Source organism: Ovis canadensis, chromosome 11 (genome assembly GCF_042477335.2).
Source record: "Ovis canadensis isolate MfBH-ARS-UI-01 breed Bighorn chromosome 11, ARS-UI_OviCan_v2, whole genome shotgun sequence".
NCBI classification, from domain to species: domain Eukaryota; kingdom Metazoa; phylum Chordata; class Mammalia; order Artiodactyla; family Bovidae; genus Ovis; species Ovis canadensis.
In genome coordinates this window covers 60,465,179-60,491,275 of record NC_091255.1, presented here as the reverse complement: position 1 = coordinate 60,491,275, position 26,097 = coordinate 60,465,179, and the positions used below count along the sequence as shown (strand labels likewise).

Genomic DNA, 26,097 nt, shown 5'->3' with positions numbered 1-26,097 from the left:
CCCAGGAGCTCATGAGCTTTCCATTCAAGTGTGTAGTTGACTGCTTGGACATGGCCGGGCACTCCAGGACTTGAGCCAGTTTCCAAATTCCCTTTGCACTTATGTGTTAGTTTCCCAAGGCTTCCATAATAAATTACCACATTGCATGGCTTAAAATGACAGAAATGTATTTGCCCTGAGTTCTGAAAACCAGAAATCCAAAATCCAGGCGCCAGGAGGTCCAGACTCCATCTGAAGGTCTCAGGGAGAATCTGCTCGATGCCTTTCTCCGAGCCTCGGGTATTGCTTGCAATCCTTGGTGACCCTTGGCTTCTATGAGCATCGCTTTGATCTCTGCCTTGGTTGTCACATGACTTCTTCCTGTAAGTCTGTCTCTGGATCGCTTCTCTTCTGATAAAGTCACTAAGTCATAAGGGATTCAAGGCCCTACCTGAACAAATTTATCTTGATCACATCTGCCATGATTTCCAAATGAAACCACATTCACAGGTACTGGGAGTGAGAACTTCAACATATAAAACTCTGATTCATGGACACAGTTCAACCTATAAAACCCTGATTCCTAAGCATCCATCAACTGTTCCCTGAAGAAACCAGGAATGAACCACCTAAGGGCAGGACTCCTATTCTTGGCTTGCTCCCTCTTCTTCCTCAACCAGTGAGATCCCCATGCCCCTTTCCCACCCACAACTGTCAGCAGATCCCTCCTTCTGAGTACAAGACTAAGGGGAAGGGTGTCAGTGGAGTCTGGCCCCATGATGACAGAGACACACCATGTGACTGTTGCACCTGCGCACTCTCCTTGGTCTCCTAGGGTTCAAAGCTCACTTTCCTTCTACAAGCCTGGTTCCAAGCCCCAAGGAAGCTTTTATAGTTCCTAAGCAAATGGTAGGGATCAAAGATCTGTCTAATTGTTTCCTGGAACAGTTTGCTTTTCTCCCTCCTTGCATTAGTCTTTGGTGCCGAAACTCAGTTTCTGTGCAAGTCATGTGGCTCAAGATAGATATGAGATCATCTTAGCACAGGTTTTCAGGCTTTTCTCGCCCAGCCCCGTCCTGCCGGCACCACACCTGGCCTCAGAGGGACCCGGGATCCCATCCCACCGCAAGGAGTGCCTGCAAAAACGAATTTGAGCAGTTTTTGGTGAGTCCTCGCTAAAGATGGGGCTCCTCGCATGGACTGTAGGGGGATTTCCATGGGGATAGGACCCTCCAGTGACCATCTCCTTGTTTTCTTAGTTTACAAGGGTTGATTTGCTGTAGTTTTCAAGCATTTTTCGTATAGACCTCTTCAAGAGGTATTTGAGGGATTACCCTGGTGGTCCAGTGGTTAAAACTCTGAGTTTCCAAGCAGGGGGACAGGTTCAATCCCTGGTTGAGAAAATAAGATCCCATGTGTTGTGTGGTACAGCCAAAAGCTTTTTCAAAAATACAGGTACTTGACTCCAGCTGCTCCACCTTGCCATTCCAAATGAAAAGAACCAAATCATATGAATTCTCAGGTCTGAGAGAAACTCTCCCGCCTGTGCTCAAGGTGACGTACATGGACAGTCACTGTGGCACTGCATGTGTTGGAGAAAAAGGTGAAACAACCTAAGGCCCATCCACTGGAGCACCGACTGTGGTTTCTTAGTGTAATTGAATTCAGTACACAGTTTAAAAATAGATCAAGCTGCATGTATCCATTTGCTAAACCTCAAAAAACAGGCTGAGGGACTTCCTTGGCTATCCAGTGGTTAAGACTTGGGCTATCACTGCCATGGACCCGGATCTGATCTCTGGTGGGGGAACTAAGATCCCACAAGCCACGTGGTATGGCAAAAATAACAAAAAAATAGACAGGCTGAGTGTAGAGCCATGCCCAGTACCACGCTGTTTATGGGGTTCCCGGGGACACATGACAAGATGCCCTGTGTAGACACAGTCATATGCGTCACGTGGTCCAGAAGTTACCTGCAAGAAGAGAGCGAGGGACAGGACCTGGAGACACCAGAACTGAGCTGTCTCTAACTGCGTGTCCTTAAAAAGGAGACCAGGTACAAAGTGTTAAGATGGGTTGAATCTGTGTGACTGGTATATGGATATTTTAAATAATTTGAAAGACTTTTTTTAGGATGCTTAAAACAGGCTGCAGATTAAAAGCATCTTATTTAGATGGATCAGTGGGCTAGTGACTTTGTGCCAGGGCTGGAGGGAGGAGAGGGACTCAGTGGGGGCACACCTGTGGAGGTGACTCATTACAAAGCCAGGGAGCATCTGTGGCTGGCAGTCTGGGCAGGGGGTCCTCTGAGGTCCTCTTAACACAAGGTCTTGTGCTTGGATGTGATTGTGTCTCCCCTTTCCCCAATCACCCTTTCATGAGATATTAACCTCACAGATATACTCTCTGTTTATGTACATCTGTACTTTATATGGGCTTCCCAGGTGGCGCTAGTGTTAAAGAACCTGCCTGCCAAAGCAAGAGACGTAAGAGACCTGGGTTCGATCCCTGGGTCGAAGGTCCCCTGTAGGAGGAAAAGGCAACCCACTCTAGTACACAGAAGAGTAAGAATTTTTGCTTAAGAATCAATTTTTGACCCCTTGAGGGCTCTGTCACACCTATTAAGAATACATGTTCTAGATTCATCTGGTTTGTTTTGTTTTTTCAATGAGACAGATTTTTATTTTATTTTTTATTTATTTGGCTGTACCAGGACTTAGCTGTAGCATGCAGGATCTTTAGCTGTAGCATGTGGGATCTAGTTCCCTAACCAGGGATTGAACCTGGGCCCCCTGCACTGGGAGCACAGAGTTTTAACGACTGAATCGCCAGGGAAAGCCCCATCCATCTGGTTTGTAATGTCACCCTCATTCAGTACACCCATTCCCCAGGCCAAGGGCAGCTTCCTGAGATTTAAAGGCAAATCCAGTCTCCTGAATCCAAAAGAAACCCCGTTCTGCTTGCTCTGCTCCTGGTTGAGGGACTGACTTGATATCAACAATAAGGATGGACAGCATCCTCCTACTGGTCACAGGACACCTGGGCCAGAGCGAGTGTCATGACCTCTCTGAATTGGTCATTTCCTCCCTACTGCTGACTTGGGGAAGAGGGTTTGGATGGAAAGACCTCCTGGACAGGAAGCTGTGTCTCTCTGACCCCAGCCCTCCGTGGCCACCCTTCCCATCCAGGGTGCTGAGGCCGGGCCATGGCGGAGCTGTGCCGCACAGACTCCTCGCTGACCTCCCTGGACGAGGAGGTGCTGTGGGAGATGATGGAGGACCACCGCTGCAGGATTGTACGCAGCATCTGCCCCAGCCGTCTCACCCCCTACCTGCGCCAGGCCAAGGTGCTGGACCAGCTGGACGAGGAGGAGGTGCTGCACAGCCCCAGGTTCAACAACACAGCCATGAGAGTCGGTGAGGACCTGTGTCCCAGCCCACTGCAGAACCAGCTTGGCTCAGGTGGTGCTGGAAAGGCCTGTGTGAGGGCAGGGAGTGCAGGACCTTGAGGTGACCTGAGGTCAAGTCATGGGACTGGGTTAGTGCCCCAGAAATGCCACCACAGACGACCACAAACTGGGTGGCTTAAAACTGCAGAAACGTCTTCTTTCACACTGTAGAGGCCAAAAGCCTGAAATCAAGGTGTCAGAAGGGCTGAACTCCCTCTGAAGGCTCTAGGGGAGAAAACCTTTGCCTTTTTCTGCTTCTGGTGGCCCCAGCATCCTTGGTTTGTGGCTACATCACTGCAATCTCCGCCTCTATCATCACATGTCCTTCTTTCTGTCTTTTCCTTTTTTGTCTCTTATAAGAATGTTTATGATTGGATTATGGCCTACCTGCATAACTCAGGAGGACCTCCTCTTGATAGCCTTACCTTAATTACATCTGCAAAGCCTTTTCTGAACAAGGTCCCACTGGCAGTTTCCAAGTGAACATAACTTTGGGGGCCACAACTCAACCCAATCCAGATGCCTTTGGAGCTGATTCTGATTGTCTGACTAGCTGTGTTTATTCGTTCAAAAACAGGAAAGCTTCATCATATGAAGTTGTTAGGAGAATGGAATGAGTTACTCTTTATCAGATACTCATCTCAAAGCCTGGGCCTTCAAAAACAGGCAGTAAGTGGTAGCTATCAATGTGATACTATTTGTGCCTGTTGCCTAACGACCATTATAGGGGAGAAATTAATTCAAGCTAATTCAAGCTGAGAGTAATGGGATCTAGGTGGGCTTGGAAGGCCTGAGCCTCTCTAGGACCAGACCCTGGGCACTGCTATTTGCTTCTTCCCTCCCACCTGCTTTGTACATGTGCGTCTGCATGTGTCCACAACACACCTGGGAGAGGTCTGGAGAGCAACGATTATCCTTTTGAGTCTTTTATTCTCAACTCTTAGCACTTGGGTTGTAGCAGTTCCTCAATAAATATCAGCCTGACCCCTTTCGAGTCTTACCACCATCATGGAAGTAGTAAATCGACCCTGGAAAACTGCTTTGACCTCCTGGTTCCTAGATGTGCAAGGATGACCGCCACCCCACTGTACTCTGCTTCCTTCATGGGAAGCCCACCCAGTACCTGGCTAGCTAAGACTGTTCTCTCTCCCAAGGGTACTTGCTGGATTTGCTAAAGACTCGAGGCAAGAATGGGGCCGTTGCCTTCCTGGAGAGCCTGAAGTTCCACAACCCTGATGTCTACACCCTAGTCACGGGGCTGCAGCCCAGCGTGGACTTCACAAACTTCAGTGGTAAGATCTGGGGATATAACCAGGGCTGAGGAGGTGTCCTTCCTTGACTGTAGGCTGTTCCAGACTGGGCAGACATTCCTGTCCCTGTGCTCCAACCACACCCTCCAGACTGTGGGGGGTGAGGAGACCCCCCCACACACACACACACTAACCCTAGTGGGGGTGGGTAGGCAGAGCCCATGACCTCAGGTTATAAATGAAAAACTCTGTCCCTAACTATCCAACACCAAGAGCAGACCCCTCACGGGGCATGGATCCTGCATCTGAGAGGCACAGACAAAGAGGAAGTGTGTCCTTTCTTAGAAAACCTTTACCTTGAGGTGCTTGAGGCAGAAGGAACCGGTTCCTACTCGGTCCTGCCCAGTCCTGCCCAGCTCTGGCTCTTGGGAGGGGCCGAGAGCGGGAAAAAGGAGAGGAGCTTCTAAGTAAAGATTTATACCGGCCAGGTGGGAGATGAGGTCTTGTTCATTAACTGAGTCATTTTAGGCTTCCCTGGAGAAGCTGTTGAAAGATTTAGGTATTTGAAGGGGCAGGGCGACATCACTCAAAACTGTGGATAGGAAAGTATTTCAGCCTATTTGTCATCACAGCCCCTGTTTATGGGATTCAGGGTTCTGTTATACAGATTCATGTTCTTTGTTATGTTTTCCTTAGGATGACATGAGAATGAACATCTAGCAAGGTTCAGCTGATGGTGGCAGGGGATGGGGAGTTAGGTTTAAACAGCCAGGTCCCACAGGGAAGCCAAGAATGAGGACAAAAATCACCTTTCGTGCTATTTATTTAACCGAAATATCAAGTCCTGTTGAGCCTGGAAGCATTTACGGTGACCCACAAATTAGGGTGGGGGCCCTGCTTGAGAGTGTGGGTGCAGGCAGCAAGACCCTGCAGGACGAGGAGCCCCTGGCCTACCTGCCCTGTCCCTCAGGGCTCATGGAGACATCCAAGCTGACCGAGTGCCTGGCCGGGGCCATCGGGAGCCTGCAGGAGGAGCTGAGCCAGGAAAAGGGGCAGAAGGAGGCACTGCTGCGGCAGTGCCAGCAGCTGCAGGAGCGCCTGGACCAGGCCGAGGCCCGCGCTGAGGCCCTGAGTCAGCTGGAGACCGATCACAGCCGCATGAAGCGCGAGGTCAGCGCCCACTTCCACGAGGTGCTGAAGCTGAAGGATGAGATGCTGAGTCTCTCGCTGCACTACAGCAATGCGCTGCAGGAGAAGGAGCTGGCCACCACGCGCTGCCGCTGCTTGCAGGAAGAGGTAACAGCTCAGGGTGACCATTCTGACCAGCTGCTCCCCACTCTGGGCCTTTGCACTTGCTGGCCTATCTCCTGGAACCCCTCTCCCACTCCCTGCAACACCCCTGCAGGAAACTTCTCCACCAGGGTCCCCTCGAATAAGCTACGTGGCCTCAACCACCTTGCCCTGCAATCGCCTGGTCTGTGAAGTGCCCACGATGGGGAGCCCTCCTCCTCATCCTACCTCTGGCAGACTGGCTATTCCGGGAGTGGTGGCTGTTATGGAATAGTGGAACCAGCCAGCCCTGCTCCCCTCCAACTGCATCAGTAACCAAGGGGACTTCTGTTGGCTCCTCCTTTGTCTTTCTCAGCTGGTCCTGGATACAGATGGGAGAACAGGAATGTTACTAGTGAGGCCCCCTCAGACCCCAACAGTCTTTTACTCATATTTCTGTTGGGGATAATTATTGTATCTTCTTATTGATCTACAAGAGTTCTTTATGGAGGATAGTCATTCTTTGTCATTTTGGCATTTGCTTTTAACTATGGCATTGTCTGATTTTAGTTTTCTAAATTTTATTTAGAAAGAATTTTGAATTTACCCAAAAATATACAGATAAAAATACAAATACATCCACATACCTTTTCTTTTTTACTGTGCTCTCTCTCTTTCCCTCCCCACGCGTACACACACTTTTTCCTGAACCACTTGAGTTGAATGCATCATGGCCCTTTACCCCCAAACATTTTGATGTATATTTCCTAAAAATAGGAAATTTCTCTTATATAATTGTGGTGCAGTTGTCGACTTCATAAAATTACAGTCATATAATCCTTAAATCTACTGTATGTGTTCCAGTTTTTTTAAATTTAAATTTATTTATTTTAATTAGAGGCTAATTACTTTACAATATTGTATTGGTTTTGCCATACATCAACATGAATCCGCCACGGGTGTACACGTGTTCCCAATCCTGAACCCCCTTCCCTCCTCGCTCCCCATACCATCCCTCTGGGTCATCCCAGTGCACCAGCCCCAAGCATCCTGTATCCTGCATCGAACCTAGAATGAGGATTCGTTTCTTATATGATATTATACATGTTTCAATGCCATTCTCCCAAAATGTTCCAGTTTTATGTATGTGAAGTCACTCAGTTGTGTCTAACTCTTTGTGACCCCGTGGACTGTAGCCCACCAGGCTCCTCAGTCCATGGAATTCTCCAGGCAAGAATACTGGAGTGGGTTGCCATTTCCTTCTCCAGGGGATCTTCCCAATCCAGGGATCGAACCTGGGTCTCCCACATTGCAGGCAGATGCTTTAACCTCTGAGCAAGTACATTCTTTATGGCATTTTCCCTCCAGTCCAGGATCAGGTATTGTACCAAAATCGCCAAAGTACTCTTACTATTACTCCCTGCAGCTGGTAAGCAAACCGGGGTATGGGAGAGGCGTTTTGCGGCCATCAAGCACCCTAGCTTCATGTTGACACCTTCCCCTGGACTTAGCCTGACCAGTGATTCTTGCCTGAGCACATCTTTACTCTGGTGGCTGCAAAATAATGAGCCCCATCTCCAGTGCTCCCCCTGGTGACCAGTTGGCCCTCAGCATCCTGACCGTGAGAGAGAGCCTTTCCTTTCCACACTTGTGCATCTGTTATTGGCACAGATGCGTGGATTCCTATTTCCAGTAATCTGTAACATGTGATTGTCTTTAGTTTGGTGCTCAAGGTGTCCTAGATTTGGCAGTGGGAACCCCTTCAATATGTTGTGTCCTGGGACATGACATGCCATCGAGTTTTCTTAGCACTGACTTTCTTTGCATCATCACAAGATATTCCAGGATCATCTCATACCCACCCCACCTCAGCTCCAAAGTCAACCATTTCTTCAAGGGGCCCCAGTTCCTTTTAGTGACCAAGGTCTGGGCTCTAGGTGTGCTCATTGCTACTGCGGTGTCTTTGCTCCTCAGCCGTTTTAGCAGAGAGGGCTAGGAAACATGCACATAGATACACAGGTATACACACACCTACAGATACGCATAGGCACATGGCATGCAGCCATGCGTAGACACACACATGCACATAGTTTAGAAATCACGAGTTCACACCCAAACCTCTAATTCTGGTAGATCCCCTGGGGTTTCTTCTGGCTGCCCCCCACTTCACCTGACACATTTAGTGGAATGTGAAAAGGCGGAGAAGCAGGGCCATGCTGGAGGAGGCGTAGTGGCCATTCATCCCTGGCTGCACTGGCTGTCAGATCCAAGAGCCGATGGCAAGGGCTCCTTTCTCTGTTTCTGGGGACCCCAGCTCAGTGATTTAACCCCTACACCTCCCAGTAAGATAAAGCTAAAATGCTTTTATCATCCTACAGGGACTATTCTTTAGGTAAAACCCTTTATGGATTTTGAAATCTTGGGAGAGGGACCTTTTTGAGTATGAAAAGCATCATCACTAAGGAGAAAGGCTGAGGACCACACCCTACTCCTAGTCTAGTGGAGAAACAGCAGTGACCTTCTCCCCCTCCTTCTCCTCTCTGGCAGCTGTATCTGATGAAGCAAGAGCTGCAGCGAGAGAAGATGTCTTCTTCCTGTGAGCGGGAATTTCGAGAGCGGTCCCTGAAGATGGCCAGCGACCTGGAGCCTGGAGACGAGGAGCTGAGCCGCCTGAAGGAGGAGAATGAGAGGCTCCGCTCCCTGACCTTCAGCCTGGTGGGTCCTGGTGCCCCCAAGGTTCACTTCCTGCCCTGGTCTCCCCCCAAGGCTCAGCTTCCTTCCCTGGTGGCCAGCAGGTAGTGTCACTGGCCTTGGCCTGTGGCCTCCACACTGTGGGATTTCTGACAGGTGGTTCCACTGAGGTGTAGCTAAGGTCTGGGTGAGATGAAACTTAGTGACTCATCCTCACCACCCCTTCTCACATCCCTCCTTCCTGTTCTTTCCAGACCCCATATGCTGGAAAAATTGAAAGCTATTGTGCTCGTATTGAAAAGTCTTAGCTCGTTTGCTGCTGCTATGTTGTTTTGGAGTAAATGGAGGCTGATTATAATTGATGAGATTAGCTTTAAGGTTGTGGAAGGGGGGAACGTTCTGCCTGCAAAATATTCCGCCATCCTGCTCAGGCAGGCATGGGGGAGTGGGGAACTGTAAGATGCAGAGAAGTTCGTGTTGCCAGCACCCTGAAATTATGCAAATCATCTGCCTCTCCTCTCCGGTCCCTTTTGATCAATAAATATCTATTTTTTGAACTAATCCTTCCACAGACATTCATGGGGTGTGGGTCACCTGGCCTGAACTGTGCCATCGTTCATAAAAGTGAGCGTGAAGAGGGAATGCCTCACCCCTTGAAATTTGCCCTCCTGGAAGCCTCTGCCTTTGGATCTATTGAGGGAGCAGGCTGAAACTGCCTCAAAGAAGGAGGCGCTATACTACCCTCAGAGGCTTTCAGCTTCCTGTACTTTGTCTCCTAGCCACACTCACGTGGAGCTGAAATGCATGTTCCCCATTTTGATTGCTGACCTTGCCTTTTTTCCTGCCTGACGTGCAGTAATAAAGCTAAATCCATCCCCACACCAGGACTCGAATCTTCCTGCCTCCTGTCCTGGGGACGAGATGATGGGAATGTTTCCCTGGGGCCTTCGGGGAGGTCAGGGTCCCTGGGCTGACATCTCTTTGTGCCAGGCGGAGAAGGACATTCTGGAGCAGAATCTGGACGAGGCCTTGGAGAGCAAGCAGGAGCTGGTGGACCGCATCCACTCTCTGAGGGAGCGGGCAGTGGCCGCTGAGAGACAGCGAAAGCAGGTGATGCTGCTGGGCTGTGTTTAGGGGCCGGGCTGCCTGGATGAGGAAGCAGATTCTTTAATCCACAGTGAGCTTAAAACCAACTTTGCCCAAGAAATGAATTGGCCTGTTCACTTATTCCTTTGTCAAACTAGACCAGGCACCAACTCAGAATCCAATGCTAAAAGCCACGTTCACTTTATGGAGTGATGAGAAAGTAGGTCAGGCAAACAAGCAATAAAAACACAGAGTGATTTTCAGTGCATGGGGGCCCCAGGGTGAGAGCCAGGGATTCATTTAGTTGCTGTAAAAGGCAAGGGGAGGACGAGAGAAAGGAGACAGTGGAAGAGAATGAGGTGGGCAGAGGGAAAATAGGTATGCCCTTTGGGACATGGAATAAACAAAACACAATTTGACATGCAGGACCCATGCATATTTTGGTGATCAAATTAAAATATAATCAACACAGCAACTCTAGATGCACCTGAAATCTAGCACTTAAGAAATGAGCATCAGTTCACCCTACTTCCTCACGAGAACCACCTCCCTCACTTCTCCCCGAGGCTCCCCAACCCCCATCCTCAGCCCTACCCTGAGTCACTGACCTTCGTGGGCCATGTTTGTCCCCCTCCATCCAGTACTGGGAAGAGAAGGAGCAGACTCTGCTCCAGTTCCAGAAAACCAAGGTGGACTGTGAAATCTACAAGGAGAAGATGAACGCCCTGCAGAGCCAAGTGGTCGAGCTGCAGAAGGAGCGAGACCAGGTACCCGGGAGGAGTGAGGGGCCAGCCTGGGTGCCAGGCTGAGGGGCTCTGAGGACCAAAGGTACAGTCCTTGAGGAGTCTCAGGAGGGTCGGGAAGGCCACTCTGGGTGTGGCTTATTGCTGGCCAGCCAGGTCACCTGACCTCAGTGGCAGCAGGTTCCAGACTCGGGGTCTCTCTCCTTGGTCCCCAAGATGTTTCTCAACTCCCCGCCACTGTTACCGGTTGCCATGCCTGCTGTACATCATCTTCCCCCCTTTCATTTCTAGCAGGAGGTGTTTGTGTGCACCTCCTTATTGACTGTTACTGAAACTGTTCACTTTTACATGAATCATAAATGGTGGTAAGCCACAGAACGAGCTGTGTGTGTTGCACACCAGGGGAGTCCAGGGTAAACACAGGCCAGAAACAGGGGCTTTCTCTGGCTGGACTCCTGCGACACAGCCTCTTTATCCTCTGGACATCGATCCTTCCTGTCTTCCATCTCGGCTCCCAGGCCTACTCGGCGAGGGATGGAGCCCAGATGGAGATTTCTCAGAACCTGACTGAGAAGGACGCCCTCCGCAGGAAGGTGTTTGAGCTGATGGACCAGGTCTGTGAGCTGCGCCAGCAGGTCCAGCGGCTGCAGGTGCAGGCAGAGTCATCAGCAGGGGTGAGCGCTGCCGGGGGGAGGATGCAGGGTTTTGGGGCAGACCCAAGCCAGCCACATGGGCCCACTGGCACCACCGGATTCAGCTCTGTCCACAGTGCTGGCTCCTGTGAGGTGTAGTGTGATCAAAGGTTGACGGTATCCAGTGGAGCAGGCTGAGTCTGCTTCTGCATCTCTTTTTAAGCTAATACTATGCAAGTCATAGAAGGGTTAGCTTGGTGGAAGGTTCTGGAACCTAGAATGTGCGGCACTCAATGAAGAAAGCAAGCATAGGAAGCTGTGCAGGTGGTCACTTGGTCTAGTGGGTGATGTCTTCCTGGGATGCTTGAAAGTAAACTACCTGAGAGCTGAGTGATAGAAACGAAGGAAGCTCCATTCTCAAAAAACTAAAATTACTGTAAAACCTCTAATTACGGTCTTGCCAGCAGCTCCAGCTCCAGACACCCTGCTGGGTGGGTGAGACTCTTCAGAGGCGCCCAGGGACACCTGGGAAGCACAGCCAGACCCGACCCTCCCTAAGCAGGGGTCCCAGCCGTTCTTCCCTCCCCCACTTGCCACATCAAACATGTTAAAATATATATACATATGCATGGAAAAGAGACTGAAGAATAGATAACAAACTGCTTGCTGCTCTATTTCTGAGTGTGGGAGGATGGGTCAATTTTACTTTCTTCTCTAATTGGCCTATTCCTCCCCACCAATATTCTTTGTGGACTATGTATAGATATACATATAGTATCTAATATTTGTATAACCAGGAGAGAATAACATGTATTATCCAAAGGGGATAAAATGCAGTCACCAAGCTGGTTGCTGCATGTCCCATTGGTGGTCAGCTCCCACAGTGCCAGGTGTTCCAGGCTGGGAGAAGGGGACATAAATGTTTTGCCTTGAAGCCAAGGAAAGGAAACCACTCAGGAAGCTGGAGATACAGGGGTTGCGACTTGGTAGAAACTCTAAGAGCAACCTAGGATATTCCCTGAATTAACCAGCCTGTCTGGGTCTTTGGCAGCCCAAGCAGGAGGTGGGGGCCAGGGAGCCCTGTCCGAAGGGGAAGCAGCGGCTGGTGCGTATGTTTGCCCTCTGCCCACGGGATGACAGTGACGGCAGCTCCTCTGAGGTATGGCCAGTGTCTCTATCACTGCTGGGGCTGGACCAGACCTCGCCTATCAGGACAGAAGAGGGTCTGGCACATAGGAGATGCTTAAAGATGCTAAAGAAAGGCTTATCAAGTGAACGGGGGAGCTACACCTGGATCTGCACATTTCGCGTGCATCCTCCAGTTCCACGCTCTGCATCTTGCATGTTTCCACCCTGTCAGCATGTGACCCTCACTAGCCAGTAACTTAGCCTCTCTGGCCTCGGTCGCTTTATATGTAAAGTGGGACAGTGTGTGTTCTCAGATGCTCAGTCACATCTGACTCTTTGTGACCCCCACGGATTGTAGCCCACCAGACCCCTCTGTCTATGGGATTCTCCAGGCAAGAATACTGGAATGGGTTGCCATTTCCTTCTCCAGGGCATCTTCCCGACTCAGGGATCAAACCTGTATCTCTTATGTCTCCTGCATTGGCAGGCAAATTACTTACCACTAGCACCACCTGGGACACCCCAAAGTGGGACAATGCTACCCACCAGATAGATTTATCATTAAGAACTAAGTGATACAGGTGACTTCCTTGTTGGTCCAGTGGTTAAGATTCTGCACTTCCATTGCGGGGGGCGTGGACTCAATCCCTAGTCAGGGACTAAGATCCCATATGTGGAAGGGAACTTAAAAAACAAAGAACTAAGCAACATAAAATCTAGAAGTAGCTAATAGAGTACCCAACACATAGTAGGTGCTCAATTAATGTGGCTTGGCTCTTTGCTCCTCCTTCCCCTCCTCTTCCTCCTCTACCCTGTCAGTGGGAGGCTGTGGCTTATTATCATTACACTCTACACAGTAGAGGCAACAGGGATAGTGTCCTGGGGGATCCCCATTAGAGCCCCATGGTGACTTCTGCTGTGTCCTCCCCCAGTCTCAGCTCTGGTCTGACCTGAGTGCCACGTCCAGCCGAGAGTTGGTGGACAGCTTCCGCTCCAGCAGCCCTGCGCCTCCCAGCCAGCAATCCCTGTGCAAGCGGGCCACAGAGGACTTCTGGGAAGACCCCTGGTCTTCCAGGTAGAGTGGGGCTATGGACAGGATCAGGTGGCTCCAACTGCCCGTAGCCCCCTGGGACACTGACTTCCATCTTCTTATGCTTTACAGTGGCTGCCCAGAAATCCTGGAGGTAGACCAGGGAGGCTCCCTGGGTGCTAAGAAGAGCAATGCAGACTTGGATTTTGAGATTGTAGACCAGGCAGGTGAGTGTACCCCCAAACCTCTACAGCCACCACACCACCCCTGGCTGGGCTGGCAGAGCCAGGAAGAAGACAGGGATCTTCAGGGAGGCAGGTGAGACACCCCAGGGGAGGGGCAGAGAGCAGTGAACCTGACTACTGCCCTGACCTGAGCTCTGGGAACATCCAGACAGCCTGGCAGTTCAAACCAGTGTCCAGATGTGCTGTGTTTACTGAGTCTCCTTTTGTTTTCACTTGGAGGCTAAAGGAGTTGCATTCACCTCCACGTCCAGCTCAACATAAAGTTCAGATAGCTCCAGACATACACGTCCTCTCTCTGTCCCAAGGACACTTGGGCCTCCCAGTGATACCAGAGGGCAACTGGCTTCCATCCTCACTGCTCCTTGCTGAGGCACCTGCTGGGAACATTTCTGCCGCATGCTGGCACCTGAGACATTCCCATTTCTCCTGTGGCTTATTCCCCATATTTGTCACTTAACTGGTCCTGTCTCCTTCTCAAGGCACAGGCCCCTCACGGGTCTTGCCCCCAACCTTGGGCCTTGCACAGAGCAGGAGCTTAGCATCTTGTCTGAATTTCACCTTACAGCCACCAGGGAGTGCGTGTATCCCCACGCTGTCGCCTGGCAGCCCCTTCAGGACTGATGGCCTCAGGCTTTCTGTGGGTCACATGACCAGAAACCTTGCCTCTTACAAATTCATTGCCATTTTTATTTATAACAGAGGCTCCACCCCAGATATAACCAACCTGGATGTGAGATCACAAACAGGATGAGTCAATGCTCTTTTTTTTTCCTTTTGTCATGATTGTGCATCAAGTCCTTGTTTATTTACTTTTGACCTCAAATACATTGGGAGTGTATAATTTCACTTGGCTTTGAATGTGAGCACGAGTGTATGTTTATCTGTGAGCTGGGCACAGGCTGCCTGCAACTGGTGACCACTAGCTGTCTGAGAGCCCTCTGGTTCTCTGAGCAGCTCAGGAGGCGAGAAGGGCAACCTTACCTGCAGGGAGGCTGACACCTGGGCTGGGGGCAGCCCATCTGCCTCACAGGCTACATATTAAAATATAGGCCTTGGGGAGACTCTGAGGACATCTAGCCCTGCAGATTGCCAACTCAGAGTCCTGCTGTGGCCAGCTGAGCAGCAGGGTGACCCAGGAGTCAGGAGGCAGCCGATGACCAATGCCAGCGGTGGCTGCCACACAGAAATACAGGCCCAGAGTTATGCCAGATTTGATTTCTCAAGTGAAGACAGAAATCCAGATTCCAGATTCCCTATTTTGTAAAATGCTAGCAACTCAAATACTGCAAAAGGACACAATGTAGATTAAACCCTGACAAATGCATCTCCCCACCAGCCTCCCCTATTTTAGCAGTGAATCAAGGTTCTGGGCATCAAGGAAGGGAGGGGCAAGAGAAGGTTCAGCCTCAGCAAAACACAGAACAAGTAGGAAGGGTGCCTGCGGCAGGGGCAGGGGTGACACTGAGGTTACACGGGTGAGCCAAAACTCCTTCAGAAGTGGGGTGACCTTGAGGGCTGGCCCAGCTCCATACCTGAGCCCCTGGCTTCCTCCTAGACCTCCCTGAATCTGAGAACAGCCTGCAGCCGTCTTCTGGGGACCTCTATCTCTCCACCAGGTGAGCAGAGGGCTGGGGCCAGCAGGTGGCAGAGCAGAGTGAGGACTGTGTCCTCACTGTCAGCCTGTTTGAGGCCTGGGAAGAATTCCAGAATGCTGGGACTAGAGGGGACCCAGGGGGAGACCCAAGCTTCTGCTCTAGGATGCCTGAGCTCCGGCGCCTCCCTTCCTGCAGCTGCTTCCCAGTGAGGCGGAGGCCAGCCCGCAAGATCCTGAGCCAGGTCACTGTGCTGGCCTTCCAGGGGAATGCGCTGCTGGAGCAGATAAGCGTTATTGGCGGGAACCTCACGGGCATCTTCATTCATCGGGTCACCCCGGGCTCTGCGGCAGATGAGATGGCTTTGCGCCCCGGCACCCAGATTGTCATGGTGAGTGTGGCGCCAGCCCCTCAAGCCCCCAGCATCCTCTTGAGGGTGGGGTCAGCACGAGAGGCAGGTAACCTAGGCAGCCATGGATTCAACTTGACAAAAATGGATTATTGGATTGGTCCATGCTCTTTTCTTGGGCTAACATAAAACAGAGTAACACAATGATTAGAGAGTCCTGGTGACTCTCATCAAAACCCTGCGCCCTTCTCCACCCTGACATCCTTGAACTCGAGGGTGACCTACAAGCTGTTGAAGGCTGGACTATGCACCAGCTGAGCGAGCTTTGGGGATGAAGCAATCTTGGCCCAGGAATCTTCTGATAGAGATTATGTAAGATTCTGATGTGGGTTTTTTTTTTTTTTGTAATAATCTTACTGTCACTTCATGTGTATGTGTTAAAATACACATAATGAAATTCTCCATTTTAACCTTGGGGACATAAAAAAAATTTTTTTACTATAAAATATCCATTAAACTGCAGAAAACAAAAATGTACAACCTAATTATTATTAAGTGAACTGATGGACAGGGAGGTCACTTTGATGTTACCTAAAAGCATCACTGATTCAATAGACATGAACTTGGGCAAACTCCAGAAGATGGTGAGGGATAGCAAAGCCCAGCGTGCTATAGTTCATGGGGTCACAAAGAGTCAGACACGACTTGGTGACTGAACAGCAGCAACAACAAAAGCAGAATTATTAAGCATCAGGCCTTTTAAGATTAGCAGGAAATTTGAAAAACAGGCATCACCAATTCCTTCCAGGGTAGGGGGTTATAGGGGGCGGCTGTAGGGCTGAGAGGGGGAGGGAGGGGCTGTACCCTCAATCAGGATTTCATGGACCCTACTGCTTCTCCCCACTGTCCATGGGCTGAGCTGAGCTCTCCTGTCTCAAATGATCACACACAGAGCTCCTGACGTAAGCATCAGCCCACCCAACACAAAAGCCCTTCGTCACACTTCTAACAGTCCTGGTGAGATTCTCAATTGTCAGCTCACATTGTGGTTAAAGCAACAGAGCCCCTTTATGAGACAGTCCTTATACTTGAATGGGGCCAATTCCGTTCTAACAGCATTAAAAACATCTCTGTTTTTCTCATTATAAACATATCTACTCTCCTAAACCAACACAACACTGGGAACAAATGAGTGGATAAGAGCCCTGTGGATTTCACAGCTGGGGAAGGAGTGACCTGAGGGGTGCCCTGGCATCTGGTGGGTGGAAGTCAGAGAAGGTGCAAAACATCCTGCAAGGTCCAGGATGGCCCCAAATGGCAATAGTCCCAAGCTGAGGACTCTGCTCCAGAATGCTCTAGAATGGAGCATGTTGGAGAGCAGAAACTAGGCGCCCAGTGGCGATCTAAGTACCTGATCCAGGGTGGGAATGTGTGTAGCCTGGAGACCCTGCATCAAGTTGTCCTGATACACAGGACACAGGTCTCTGATGGGGGCGGATGGGTGTCTGGGAAGCAGTAAGTCTCCTGCAGGGCACATGCCTGCACTCAGACCGCAGCTGCAGAAGCCTGGTCAACAGCAATAACCCTCATGATCTTCTATCAGGTGGATTACGAGGCAACCGAGCCCTCGTCCAAGGCCGTCCTGGAAGGCATGACCCTGGAGCGGGCCATCGGACTTCTCCGGAGGGTGAATGGCTTCTGCTGTCTGTCAGTGAAGGTCAACATGGAGGGTACACACTCCCCTATCCTCTCCACCCTCCCCCAGAGGCCTTCGATGCCAACACTCCCAGCCCACTGCAGAGCCAGGCTGCACCCCAAGTCCACAGTGGCCCCCAAAGCAGAACTGTCCTCACGGGGCATCATGGCTCTGGGCTTACCTGTTCCCATGTCCTCTTTGATCAGGTTATAAAAAGCTAGTCCAGGACCTACAGGCCAAAGTGGCCACATCAGGGGACTCCTTCTACATCCGGGTCAATCTGGTCCTGGAGGGGCGGGCGGAGGGAGAGCTTCAGGTGCACTGCAACGACATCCTGCACGTCACAGACACCCTGTTCCAGGGCAGCAGCTGCTGGCACGCCCACCGTGTTGGCCCCTATAGCACCAAGGGCACCAAGCATGGCACCATCCCCAACTACACCCGGTGAGCAGTCGTCCTGGCCTCCCACACCCGAGAGAGAGCCCTGGGATGTGCCCGGGGGAAGGGAGGGGACACTGCCTGGCCTTGCTTAGCCAGGAGGTCCCCTCCTGCCCTAGAGAAACAGCCTTCCCAAGGCTCTCTTCACTGCCCAGGGATATGGGGTGGGGCACCTCCAAGAAGTGGAATCTCCAATGTGCAACCCACCAGGTTCGCTGCTTAGATGGGCTTCCTTTGTGAAAAGGGATGGACCTGAGTCCTAGAGCATTCTAGGGTATGTGGGACCAGTTTCTCATCCTCAGCACTATGGACGTTTGGGACTGGCTCATCATTTGTCGTGGGGGGCTGTCCTGGGCACTTTGGAATGCGAGCAGCATCTCAGCCTCCACCCACTGGATGCCAGTAGTACCCCGGCGCCCCCCCCCACCCCGCCCCTTGTGCTGACAACCTAAAATCTCTCCAGACATTGCCAGTGTCCCCTAGGGGAAGGTGACCCATCGTGCAGGTGTGTCCAGGACTGTCAGAAAGCCCAATGTCCTGGGGAACTCCCTCAGTCCCGGGCCAACTGGGACAGCCAGTCACCCTCCCTGGGAGCAACAGTTCCCCTGCTCAGAATCATGTTCTATAGTAGATCAACCATAAGGCACCAAGCATGGTGCCTCGTCTGGCTCCTCTCAAGCCTCACTGCAAATTCTGCCACCTGGAGATCAGACTCAGTGGATGCAGGAAGAGGCCTGAGACTCTGCATTTCCAGGCCCTCTCTGGGTGATGCCAGGCTGAAATCCTCAGGCCACACTGGGACTAGTGAGGTCGTGGAATGGTGGCCTCCACCCCTCTCAGACTGTGTTGCCTGGACCCTCCCTCAGAACAATTCAATTAGCATCTCCAGTGGGTGGCTGGGGCTCTGCAGGTGTTTAAGAACCTCAGGGGACTACAGGGCTGCTGGGGTGAATGACCGTGGTGGGGGCAGTGGGGATGTCCCAGAGCACTGCGCAGGGGCCCACCTCTCCCGTCCAGCCCTCCCTGCAGCTGGGCTGGGGTCGTTCTCCTCCACACAGGGCTCAGCAGCTGCTCATCACCCTCCTCCAGGACATGGCTCATCAGAGCACCGTGACCCGCAAGGTGAGGTGGGGAGCTCACCCTGTCAGTCCAGGTCCTAGACATGGAGTCCCCCTCTGGTGGGCTCTGCCTCTCCCCCGACTGGCCTTCCTTCTCTCCCAACTCACATCATCCTGAGGGAGGGGCAAAATCACAGCCCTACCTGGGGTGGGCTGGAAAACTGTGGGCACTTACTGAGGGAGAGTGGAGAGTGGAGGCTGCTGACCTGAGGTGGGCTGACCTGGTGTGTCCCTTCCCCGCCGTCCAAACCTTCACTTGGGTCTGCATACCACCCAGCCTGCAAGATCTATTGTGTGCAGATATATCATGTATGCTCCCTGCCTCTTGGTCCCAGGTCACCTCATTTGCCTGCCATGTGCACCCCACTTATTCCCCACTGAGGCTGGGCACCATTAGGTTGCCCTGGCATAGAACACTCAGCTGCCCCTGAGCAAGGCACTAGGGCAGCCCCCGGGATCATGGCAGGGCTAGGCTGGGGGACCCTACTCTTCCTTCCTGCCTCCCACTTCCTGCCTTCCCTAGGGAGGGCTCAGCCTGAGGACCCTCTTTGGACACCTCTCATCTCCCATTCCCTGCCATGGAGCCTGGGCCTCCTGACTGTTCAGTGGGCACAGCCTGGGGCCAGAGATCACCCTGAATTTGGGGGGGTAGGCCCTCAGTGCTGTATGACGTTCCTTCTCCCTCATCCAGCAGCCTTCTGGGGGAGCCCAGAAGTTGGTCCGCATTGTCAGTATGGACAGAACCAAGGCCAGCCCTCTGTGGTCAAGCTTTGAAGGGAGCCAGTCGGACCCGAGCCGGGTAGAAGGTGAGGTGGGTGGAGCTGGTGGAGGGGTCTTCAGGGAGGGTGGTTGGGCAGCTTGGTCAGGATAACATCAATCATCTAGGCCAGAATCTGTTTTAAGAAACATAATTGATGTCTATGTGCCCTTCTGGAAAGCAGTTGTTATACACTCTTAGTGAACTTTAACTGACATTCCTACTTCTGTAACCTACCCCAATAAGATGGTCCGAAGCCACTGGTACAGTCATCTGGACAGTAGTCCTTCTAGAATAGTAAAGTCTAAACACTCTCCAAATGCCCAACACTCCACAAACCAGTGGGCCCTCAGACGGCTGCCGTTTTTAAAAGCCCCAGGGAATATAGCGGCTGGGGTGGGGAGTAGTGGCTGTGACAGAGGCCAGCACAGCACAGACCCCTGCGCAGGTAAAACCGTGTGAAGAGATAAGCAGAAGTGAATTTAGAGAAAGGTAAACTGTTTTGAGTTTATTTTCTTGCAAAGTGCTTTGAGTGCCTGTGTCCTTAGAAACTTCAGTCATGTCTGACTCTTTGTGACTCTCTGGCCCCCAGGCTCCTCTGTTCATGGGATTCTCCAGGCAAGAAAACTGGAGTGGGTTGCCATGCCTTCTTCCAGGGGATCCTCCCAACCCAACCCACATCTAATATTACCGAAATGACAAGGAGAGGAGGGAGGGAGGGAGGGAGGGAAGGCCTGGGATCATGTGTCCCTGAGGATGAGGCTAAGAAAGAAGACACAGGAAGCTTCCAGACTGGAAGGATAAACTCAGGTTTTCTATCCTCCCTGCGAAACAAACGGGGAAAAGAGTTTAAGCTGCAGCCTATAAAGGTGATCCTAGAGAAGCAGGACATCTAATCAGCAAGTGCAAAGAAACCAGCCCAGGCAGGTGTGCAGGCCACGGTGCATCGTGCAGGAGCCCCGTGTGCCCGTGTTACTGCAGGGGCCGGGCTGCAGCAGCGAGCAAAACAAACACAGGCCGTCCTGGGGGCGGGGGCGGCTGCAGCCCGGCGCCCGGCCCACTTGTGGCTCCTGTCTCCCACAGACCCCTCCACCGTGTGCTTTTGGGCCGAGAGCTGCTTCACCCTGGTGCCCTACACCCTGGTGCACCCCCACAGGCCCAGCCGGCCCCGGCCCGTGCTCTTCGTGCCCAGAGTGGTCGGGAAGATCCTGATTGAGAAGCTGTGCCTCTTTCAAGGGTTTAAGAAATGCCCAGCAGGTACGCTCTCAACTGGGATTCCCACCTGACTGTCAGGTGGTGGGGCGAGGCCTTGGCAGAATGCTGTATCTACTTTCAAGGGGGTGGATGACAGAGGAGTGGCCGAAACAAAGGACCACAAACCAGGGGGCTTAAAACAGCAGAGATGTATCCTTAGTGTACTGAAGGCTGGAAGTCTGAAGTTAAGATGTCTCCACAGGCTGCCCTTTCTCCAAAGGCTGCGGTGGAGGGGATCCTTCCTGCCTATGCCTGCTCCGGTGGCTGATGGTGGCCTGTGTCTATAACACTCTGATCTCTGCCTCCTCATCTGTGTGTCCCTCTGCCTTCACATTACTTTCTTATGAGGAGCCAGTCATTAAATTTCAGACCACCCTGCTCCAGTACAACTTCCTCTTTACTAACAGCATGTGCAAAGATCTTATTTCCAAATAAGGTGAAAATCTGAGGTTTCAGATGAACATGGATTTGGGACGGGGGAGGGGTGGGGCAAAGCGCAGCTCTGCTGGCAGCTAGTTTTGTACTTCATGGAGTCATACAACCAAAGGGCTCCATCCACCTGCCCAAAGCCACTCAATTTAGAGCCATGGAGATGAACTGGCCAGTGGGAATCCTGGGTCCCAGTGGCCCTGCTCTGCAGGAAAGGTGGCTCAGCTGGCTGGAGGGCAGGAGTTAGCTCCTTGGCACTTTCTTCTGTCCACCATTCCTGGTTGGTGGCTGCCCCAGAGAGTCAGGCTACAACGTAGGGGTGAACAGGGCCCTGTCCTTCTCTCCTGGAGTTCACAGAGGGGACAGAGGGGAGCAAGTGTGGTCCATACAGTTCCTCCAGTGAACACCTGCTGCGTGTCAGGCTCTGTGCAGAGGGTTACAGGCCCTGGGGGTCTAGTCTGCGCCTCTGGAGACAAACACCTAAACACGTGGCAGGCTGACTTGTCTAAGCTCCACCAGTGGCCCAGAGAGGAATTCTTTGGAGAGAGGTAGGGGTAAGGGTGGGGATGACAGACAGGAGTTTGTGAGCAGAACAAGGCAGTCCAGGATGAGAAGCAGAATGTGCAAAGTACTGAGGTAGGATGGGGGGGAGGCGGTGGGTGCCTGAAGTGCCGTGGGCTAGGGGATGGGATCAGGCCTGATCTTTGAATGCCTGTTTTGAAAGCAGAATAGAAGACAGATTGGAGAAGCTAAAGACCACTGGAACCCTTGGGGCCAGAGGTGGTACAGCAAAGCCACAGTAGGGAAGAGAGGGTAGTCCCAAGAGCTGTCTGGAAGGTCTGGTGGAGCTCTGGAGGGTGGAAGCTAGCAGGATGGCACGTGCGGTTCTCACTTGGGAGAGTGGGTGCTATTCAGGAAGAAGGGAAAAGTAGGGCTGTGTTCTAACATGTTTATACAGGGCAGGAATTCTCAGCCTGGGCATGACATTTGGGGTCCTTCTCTGTTGTGGGCTGTCCTGTGCATCGCAGATGGGTAACATACCTGGGCCTCAACCCATTCAATGCCAGGAGCAGAGCCCCTCCCCCAAAGCTGTGGCAGTCAGAAATGTCTCCAGACATTGCCAAGTGTTCCTTGGGGGCAAAATTGCCCCTGGTTGAGAACCACTGATTTAAGGGCTTAAAGGGATTTCTGGGTGTAAGAAGCTGCATATGTAAATTTGGGGCTCTGGAAGTGATGGGAGAGGGGGTTTATCTACATCTGTCCATCCTTCCTTCTTTCCCTCCATCCATCCACCCACATCCTGGCATTGACGGGGCACCCGCTGTGTCCGAGTTCAGGGTGAATGTGCAGGGCACAGACTCCACCAAGCAGAGAGAGCAGGGTCAGGTTTATAAAGAGGAAACCCTAGCAAGAGCTTCCCCTAGAGCTCACAGGGGTCTGCAGGGGTGGGGGGTGTTCAGCACAGACTCTTGAGGGAGCAGCTGGGTGTGTGACATCCCCATCAACTGTCACCTTCAGAGTACTTGAGCCAGGAGGAGTATGACACCTCCAGCCAGAGAGGGGACATCATCCAGGAAAGAGAGGCATCTGGTGGCCTCTACTGTGTCACCCGCAGAGCAGTCGAGTCCCTCATGGGAAAGGTAAGGCGTGGGGTGGGGGCTGGGAGGAACTCCATCTCCAGAGGAGGGTGGGGGGAGAAGGCAGGAAGGGCCAACCTCCAGGGCCCCCGGGAGCACCCAGGATTGGTGCTTAGCTCATCTCTGGCTCCATCACAGAAAGATCAAACCCTGTTTCTGCCATGTGGGGTCCACATGACCTTGAGCAAGACTTAAATTCCCTGAATCTGTTTCCTTGACACAGGAGATGTTTAATAAACATTTGTTAAATGAATGAACAAAATGGAGATAACACTCCATGTTTTAAGGTTCAGACAAATATATGAAAATCTGAGAATGATAACATTTTCTGTTGATACAAAGCAATTAAGAACAGCTGTGAGCCAGAGACACAATGGCCCCGTCTCCTTCTAACCCCCAAAGAGGCTGATGGAGCCACCAACTCCTAGGGTTTGAGCTCCACACAAAGCCTCCCGCAATCCCAGTGGCCTCTGATTTCTAGATCAGAGGTGAAAAGTCAAACGGATGGAAACTTTTAAAACTGTACAGCAAGCACGTTCAAGTACAAAGGGGCATCCCCAAATTCTTTCCCCATCTCCTTTGCAAACTTCAGTCCTGCCTGTATGCTTCTCTCCATGTTTCCCCTGAGTGTGGGCTCCCCTCGTGTACTCTGAGGCTGAGGCTCACTTCTCTCCCCACGCCCCCCAGAACACCCACGCCCTCCTGGACATCCAGCTGGACAGTGTCTGTGTCCTGCACAGGATGGAGATCTTCCCCATCATTATCCATGTCTCCATCAGTGAGAAGGTGGCAAAGAAATTCAAGTAGGTGCACCCCTGGGGGCTGGTGGTGGGGTTTGAACGGGTGCTGGAACTCCCCATGAGGCCCATGGTGAACATGTCCGGAGCCTGTGTCGGGGTTTCCAGGATCTCGCCCTGTGCCAGCCCCCGAATGTCACAGGGGAGTTCCCCCACAACATCCAGGACAAAGGTCCTGCAGCCAGCCCCCAGGAGTAACCCAGAGGACAGTAAGGTGAGACCCTAGAGCCAGACCTTGGCTAAGGCCACATGTTTCCTAGGGTACAGTTAACAGTCCAATCATATTAGGTGAGGACAGAGACTGAAAAACACTACTTGGTTCATGACCGGGACAAACAAACCCAGACGTCCTGCTGTTCCCTTTACAATTAGAACTGAAGTTGTAAACCAGACCACCTTCTGCTAGTGCAACATCATCTAGGGCCCCAGCTGTATTTTCTTCATGAGGCGCTGGGTTACCTCGAATCAGGCCACCCATGTCAAGGGCGTCTAGACAGCTGTTGCATCATCAGTCCATCCAGGCCCCTAGAATTCCAAGCTGGCAGCTGATTTCTGGGGCTCTGTGCTAGGAGACAGGTGCAAGACTCTCCCTAAGCCACCCTCCCATCTCCGGCCCTGGCAGGAAGGCTCTGCAGCGGCTAGGTACCGCAGAGGACCAGCTCCTGGAGGCTGCCAGGCAAGAGGAGGCTGAGCTGGATAAAGTGCCCTGTCTATATAGCAGCCTGGCCCCCGAAAGCTGGAGTGACCTGGATGCCCTGCTCGGCTGCGTCCGCCTGGCCATCGCGGATGAGCAAAGGAAGGTCGTGTGGACAGAGTAGAGGCTTTGCGGATGGCCCGTGTCATGAACAAATTCAGAAAATGAACTTTGATATATTTTACTAAAATAAAAACTTTTACAAAATGCTCAGGCCTGTGGCTTCCCTCCCATATTCCGCAGGATGGAGATGATAGGGGTAGGGAGGGTGACAGGAACTCATGCACTTGAGAGAACGCCCCTTTTCTGGGCTTTCCCAGGCAGAGCTTCTGCTCCAAGGTGGGCGGAGGCAGGGAAGGCCTGAAGCACCCCCTGAGTGCTGTCTGTGCTACAGACTTGTGTTCATCCAGGATTTACCCAGTGAATGGGGCAGTTTCATGCCTTCAGCAGTGGCATCTTCATCCTGGGACCCTCTCAAAAAGAAGGGTAAGCTCTTCCCATACAGACCCCAGGATGAAACCCGTCACTCAAGGAGCCTGCCAAGAATCAACAGTCTCACGGAAACCCAGCCCAGGGGTTGGGAGCCTGACTATGGGCAAAGTGAAGGGAGAAGAAAACCCAAAGGTCCTTCAGAGGCTCCCTGTCCAGACCAGGATTGACAGATGCTGTCCCCATACTGAGTGTGGTCTGCACCCACTGCCCACCCTCATGGCACATGGAAACCCATCTCCTCTCAGGTGAGGGGCACAAGAACGTCTGTGGTTTCCAAAGAACCAAGAGGGTCTTAAGCCCCGTGTCCCAACCCCTTTTTTCCCTGCAGGTCCCCAGACCATCCTCATGTGTCACAGGCTGGGGATTCTGCAGCATCTTGGGTACCCCCCAGGAATTCATGTGCCAAGACACAGCTCAGACTCAGGACAGCGGGCCCCCTACTATAGGGGTGAGAAGGGCCTCACAGTTCGTTGTGGAGTGGCCGGCACTGGGGAGCCAGCTTCTCCTCCAGCACCCCATCTGGAGCACACACCCAGGGGTCATGGGTCTCCCACTGCCACTTGACCAGCTGGGTCTGCAGCAGTTCCAGAACCTGGGCGTAGCGGGGGTCGGCAGCCAGGTTGTGGGTCTCGTGGGGGTCCTGGCTCCTATCATAGAGCTCCCAGCGCTCCCGGTAGTAGTAGTGATGCAGATCCTTATACCAGCCCGTGGGCTGGCCAGCTGTGGTGCGATTCAGCAGGTCCTGAAAGGTCGGTGAGACGTAGAAGTCCTGGTCGATGGGGAAGGGCATCTTGAAGTGGAGGTTGTGCACCAGGTGGAAGTTCTGGTGGTGCACGGAGCGCATGGGGTAGGACATGGTGACCTCGTGGTAGCTCTGGCTGCCGAAGACCGTGGTCCAGAGGGGTTCTGCCTCCAGCACTGGGAGGAGGGACCGCCCAGTGAGCTGGACAGTCTTTGTGCCAAAGATGGCATAGCTAGGATAGGGGATGGAGAACCAATCCAAGATGGTGGGTGTGAGATCTGGAAAGGAGATGGCATCTCAGCAGGGCGGGCCCACCAGGGCACTAGGTCCAGCCCCCTGGAAAGGGTGAATCCAAGCCTCTCTGGAAGCTGGTGGGCTGCCTCACACATCAAATCACCAACAGGGAGAAGCTGCTATGGGTCAACCCGTTGCTGCTGCATCACCCTCCAGGCTATGATGCCTTCAATATAACAGGAGGCCCCAATTCGGTGATACCCAGAATTCTAAAATCCTTGAGGAAGGCCCCTAGGGAACTATTCCTGCTCTGTGTTGCAGCCCTAACACTCCCTGACCTTGGAGCCAAAGGAAGATGTGAGCCCTG

The 26,097-nt window shown here is 52.2% G+C and overlaps 2 protein-coding genes across 3 annotated transcripts in view; one reads left to right on the top strand and one right to left on the bottom strand.

The window, feature by feature from the left end:
• The first annotated feature begins 812 nt into the window (after nt 1-812).
• CARD14 (caspase recruitment domain family member 14) lies at nt 813-24,475 on the top strand. The gene is made up of 21 exons (XM_069541975.1): nt 813-1,143; nt 3,168-3,395; nt 4,582-4,719; nt 5,648-5,973; nt 8,494-8,661; nt 9,628-9,747; nt 10,365-10,490; nt 10,985-11,140; nt 12,150-12,257; nt 13,159-13,301; nt 13,389-13,483; nt 15,057-15,117; nt 15,292-15,484; nt 17,046-17,172; nt 17,345-17,582; nt 18,635-18,698; nt 19,386-19,500; nt 20,535-20,708; nt 22,653-22,774; nt 23,459-23,574; nt 24,191-24,475. Exons 2-21 carry the CDS (start codon nt 3,185-3,187, stop codon nt 24,384-24,386), a joined length of 2,997 nt encoding a protein of 998 aa, XP_069398076.1. The 5' UTR covers nt 813-1,143; nt 3,168-3,184; the 3' UTR covers nt 24,387-24,475.
• Nucleotides 24,428-26,097, bottom strand: part of SGSH (N-sulfoglucosamine sulfohydrolase) — a 7,132-nt gene continuing 5,462 nt past the window's right edge. For both annotated transcript variants that reach the window (XM_069541977.1, XM_069541978.1), the window contains exon 9: nt 24,428-25,774. In XM_069541977.1, the coding sequence (XP_069398078.1) occupies nt 25,215-25,774 (560 nt within the window). In that variant the 3' untranslated portion in view covers nt 24,428-25,214. The remainder of the gene's footprint in view (nt 25,775-26,097) is intronic.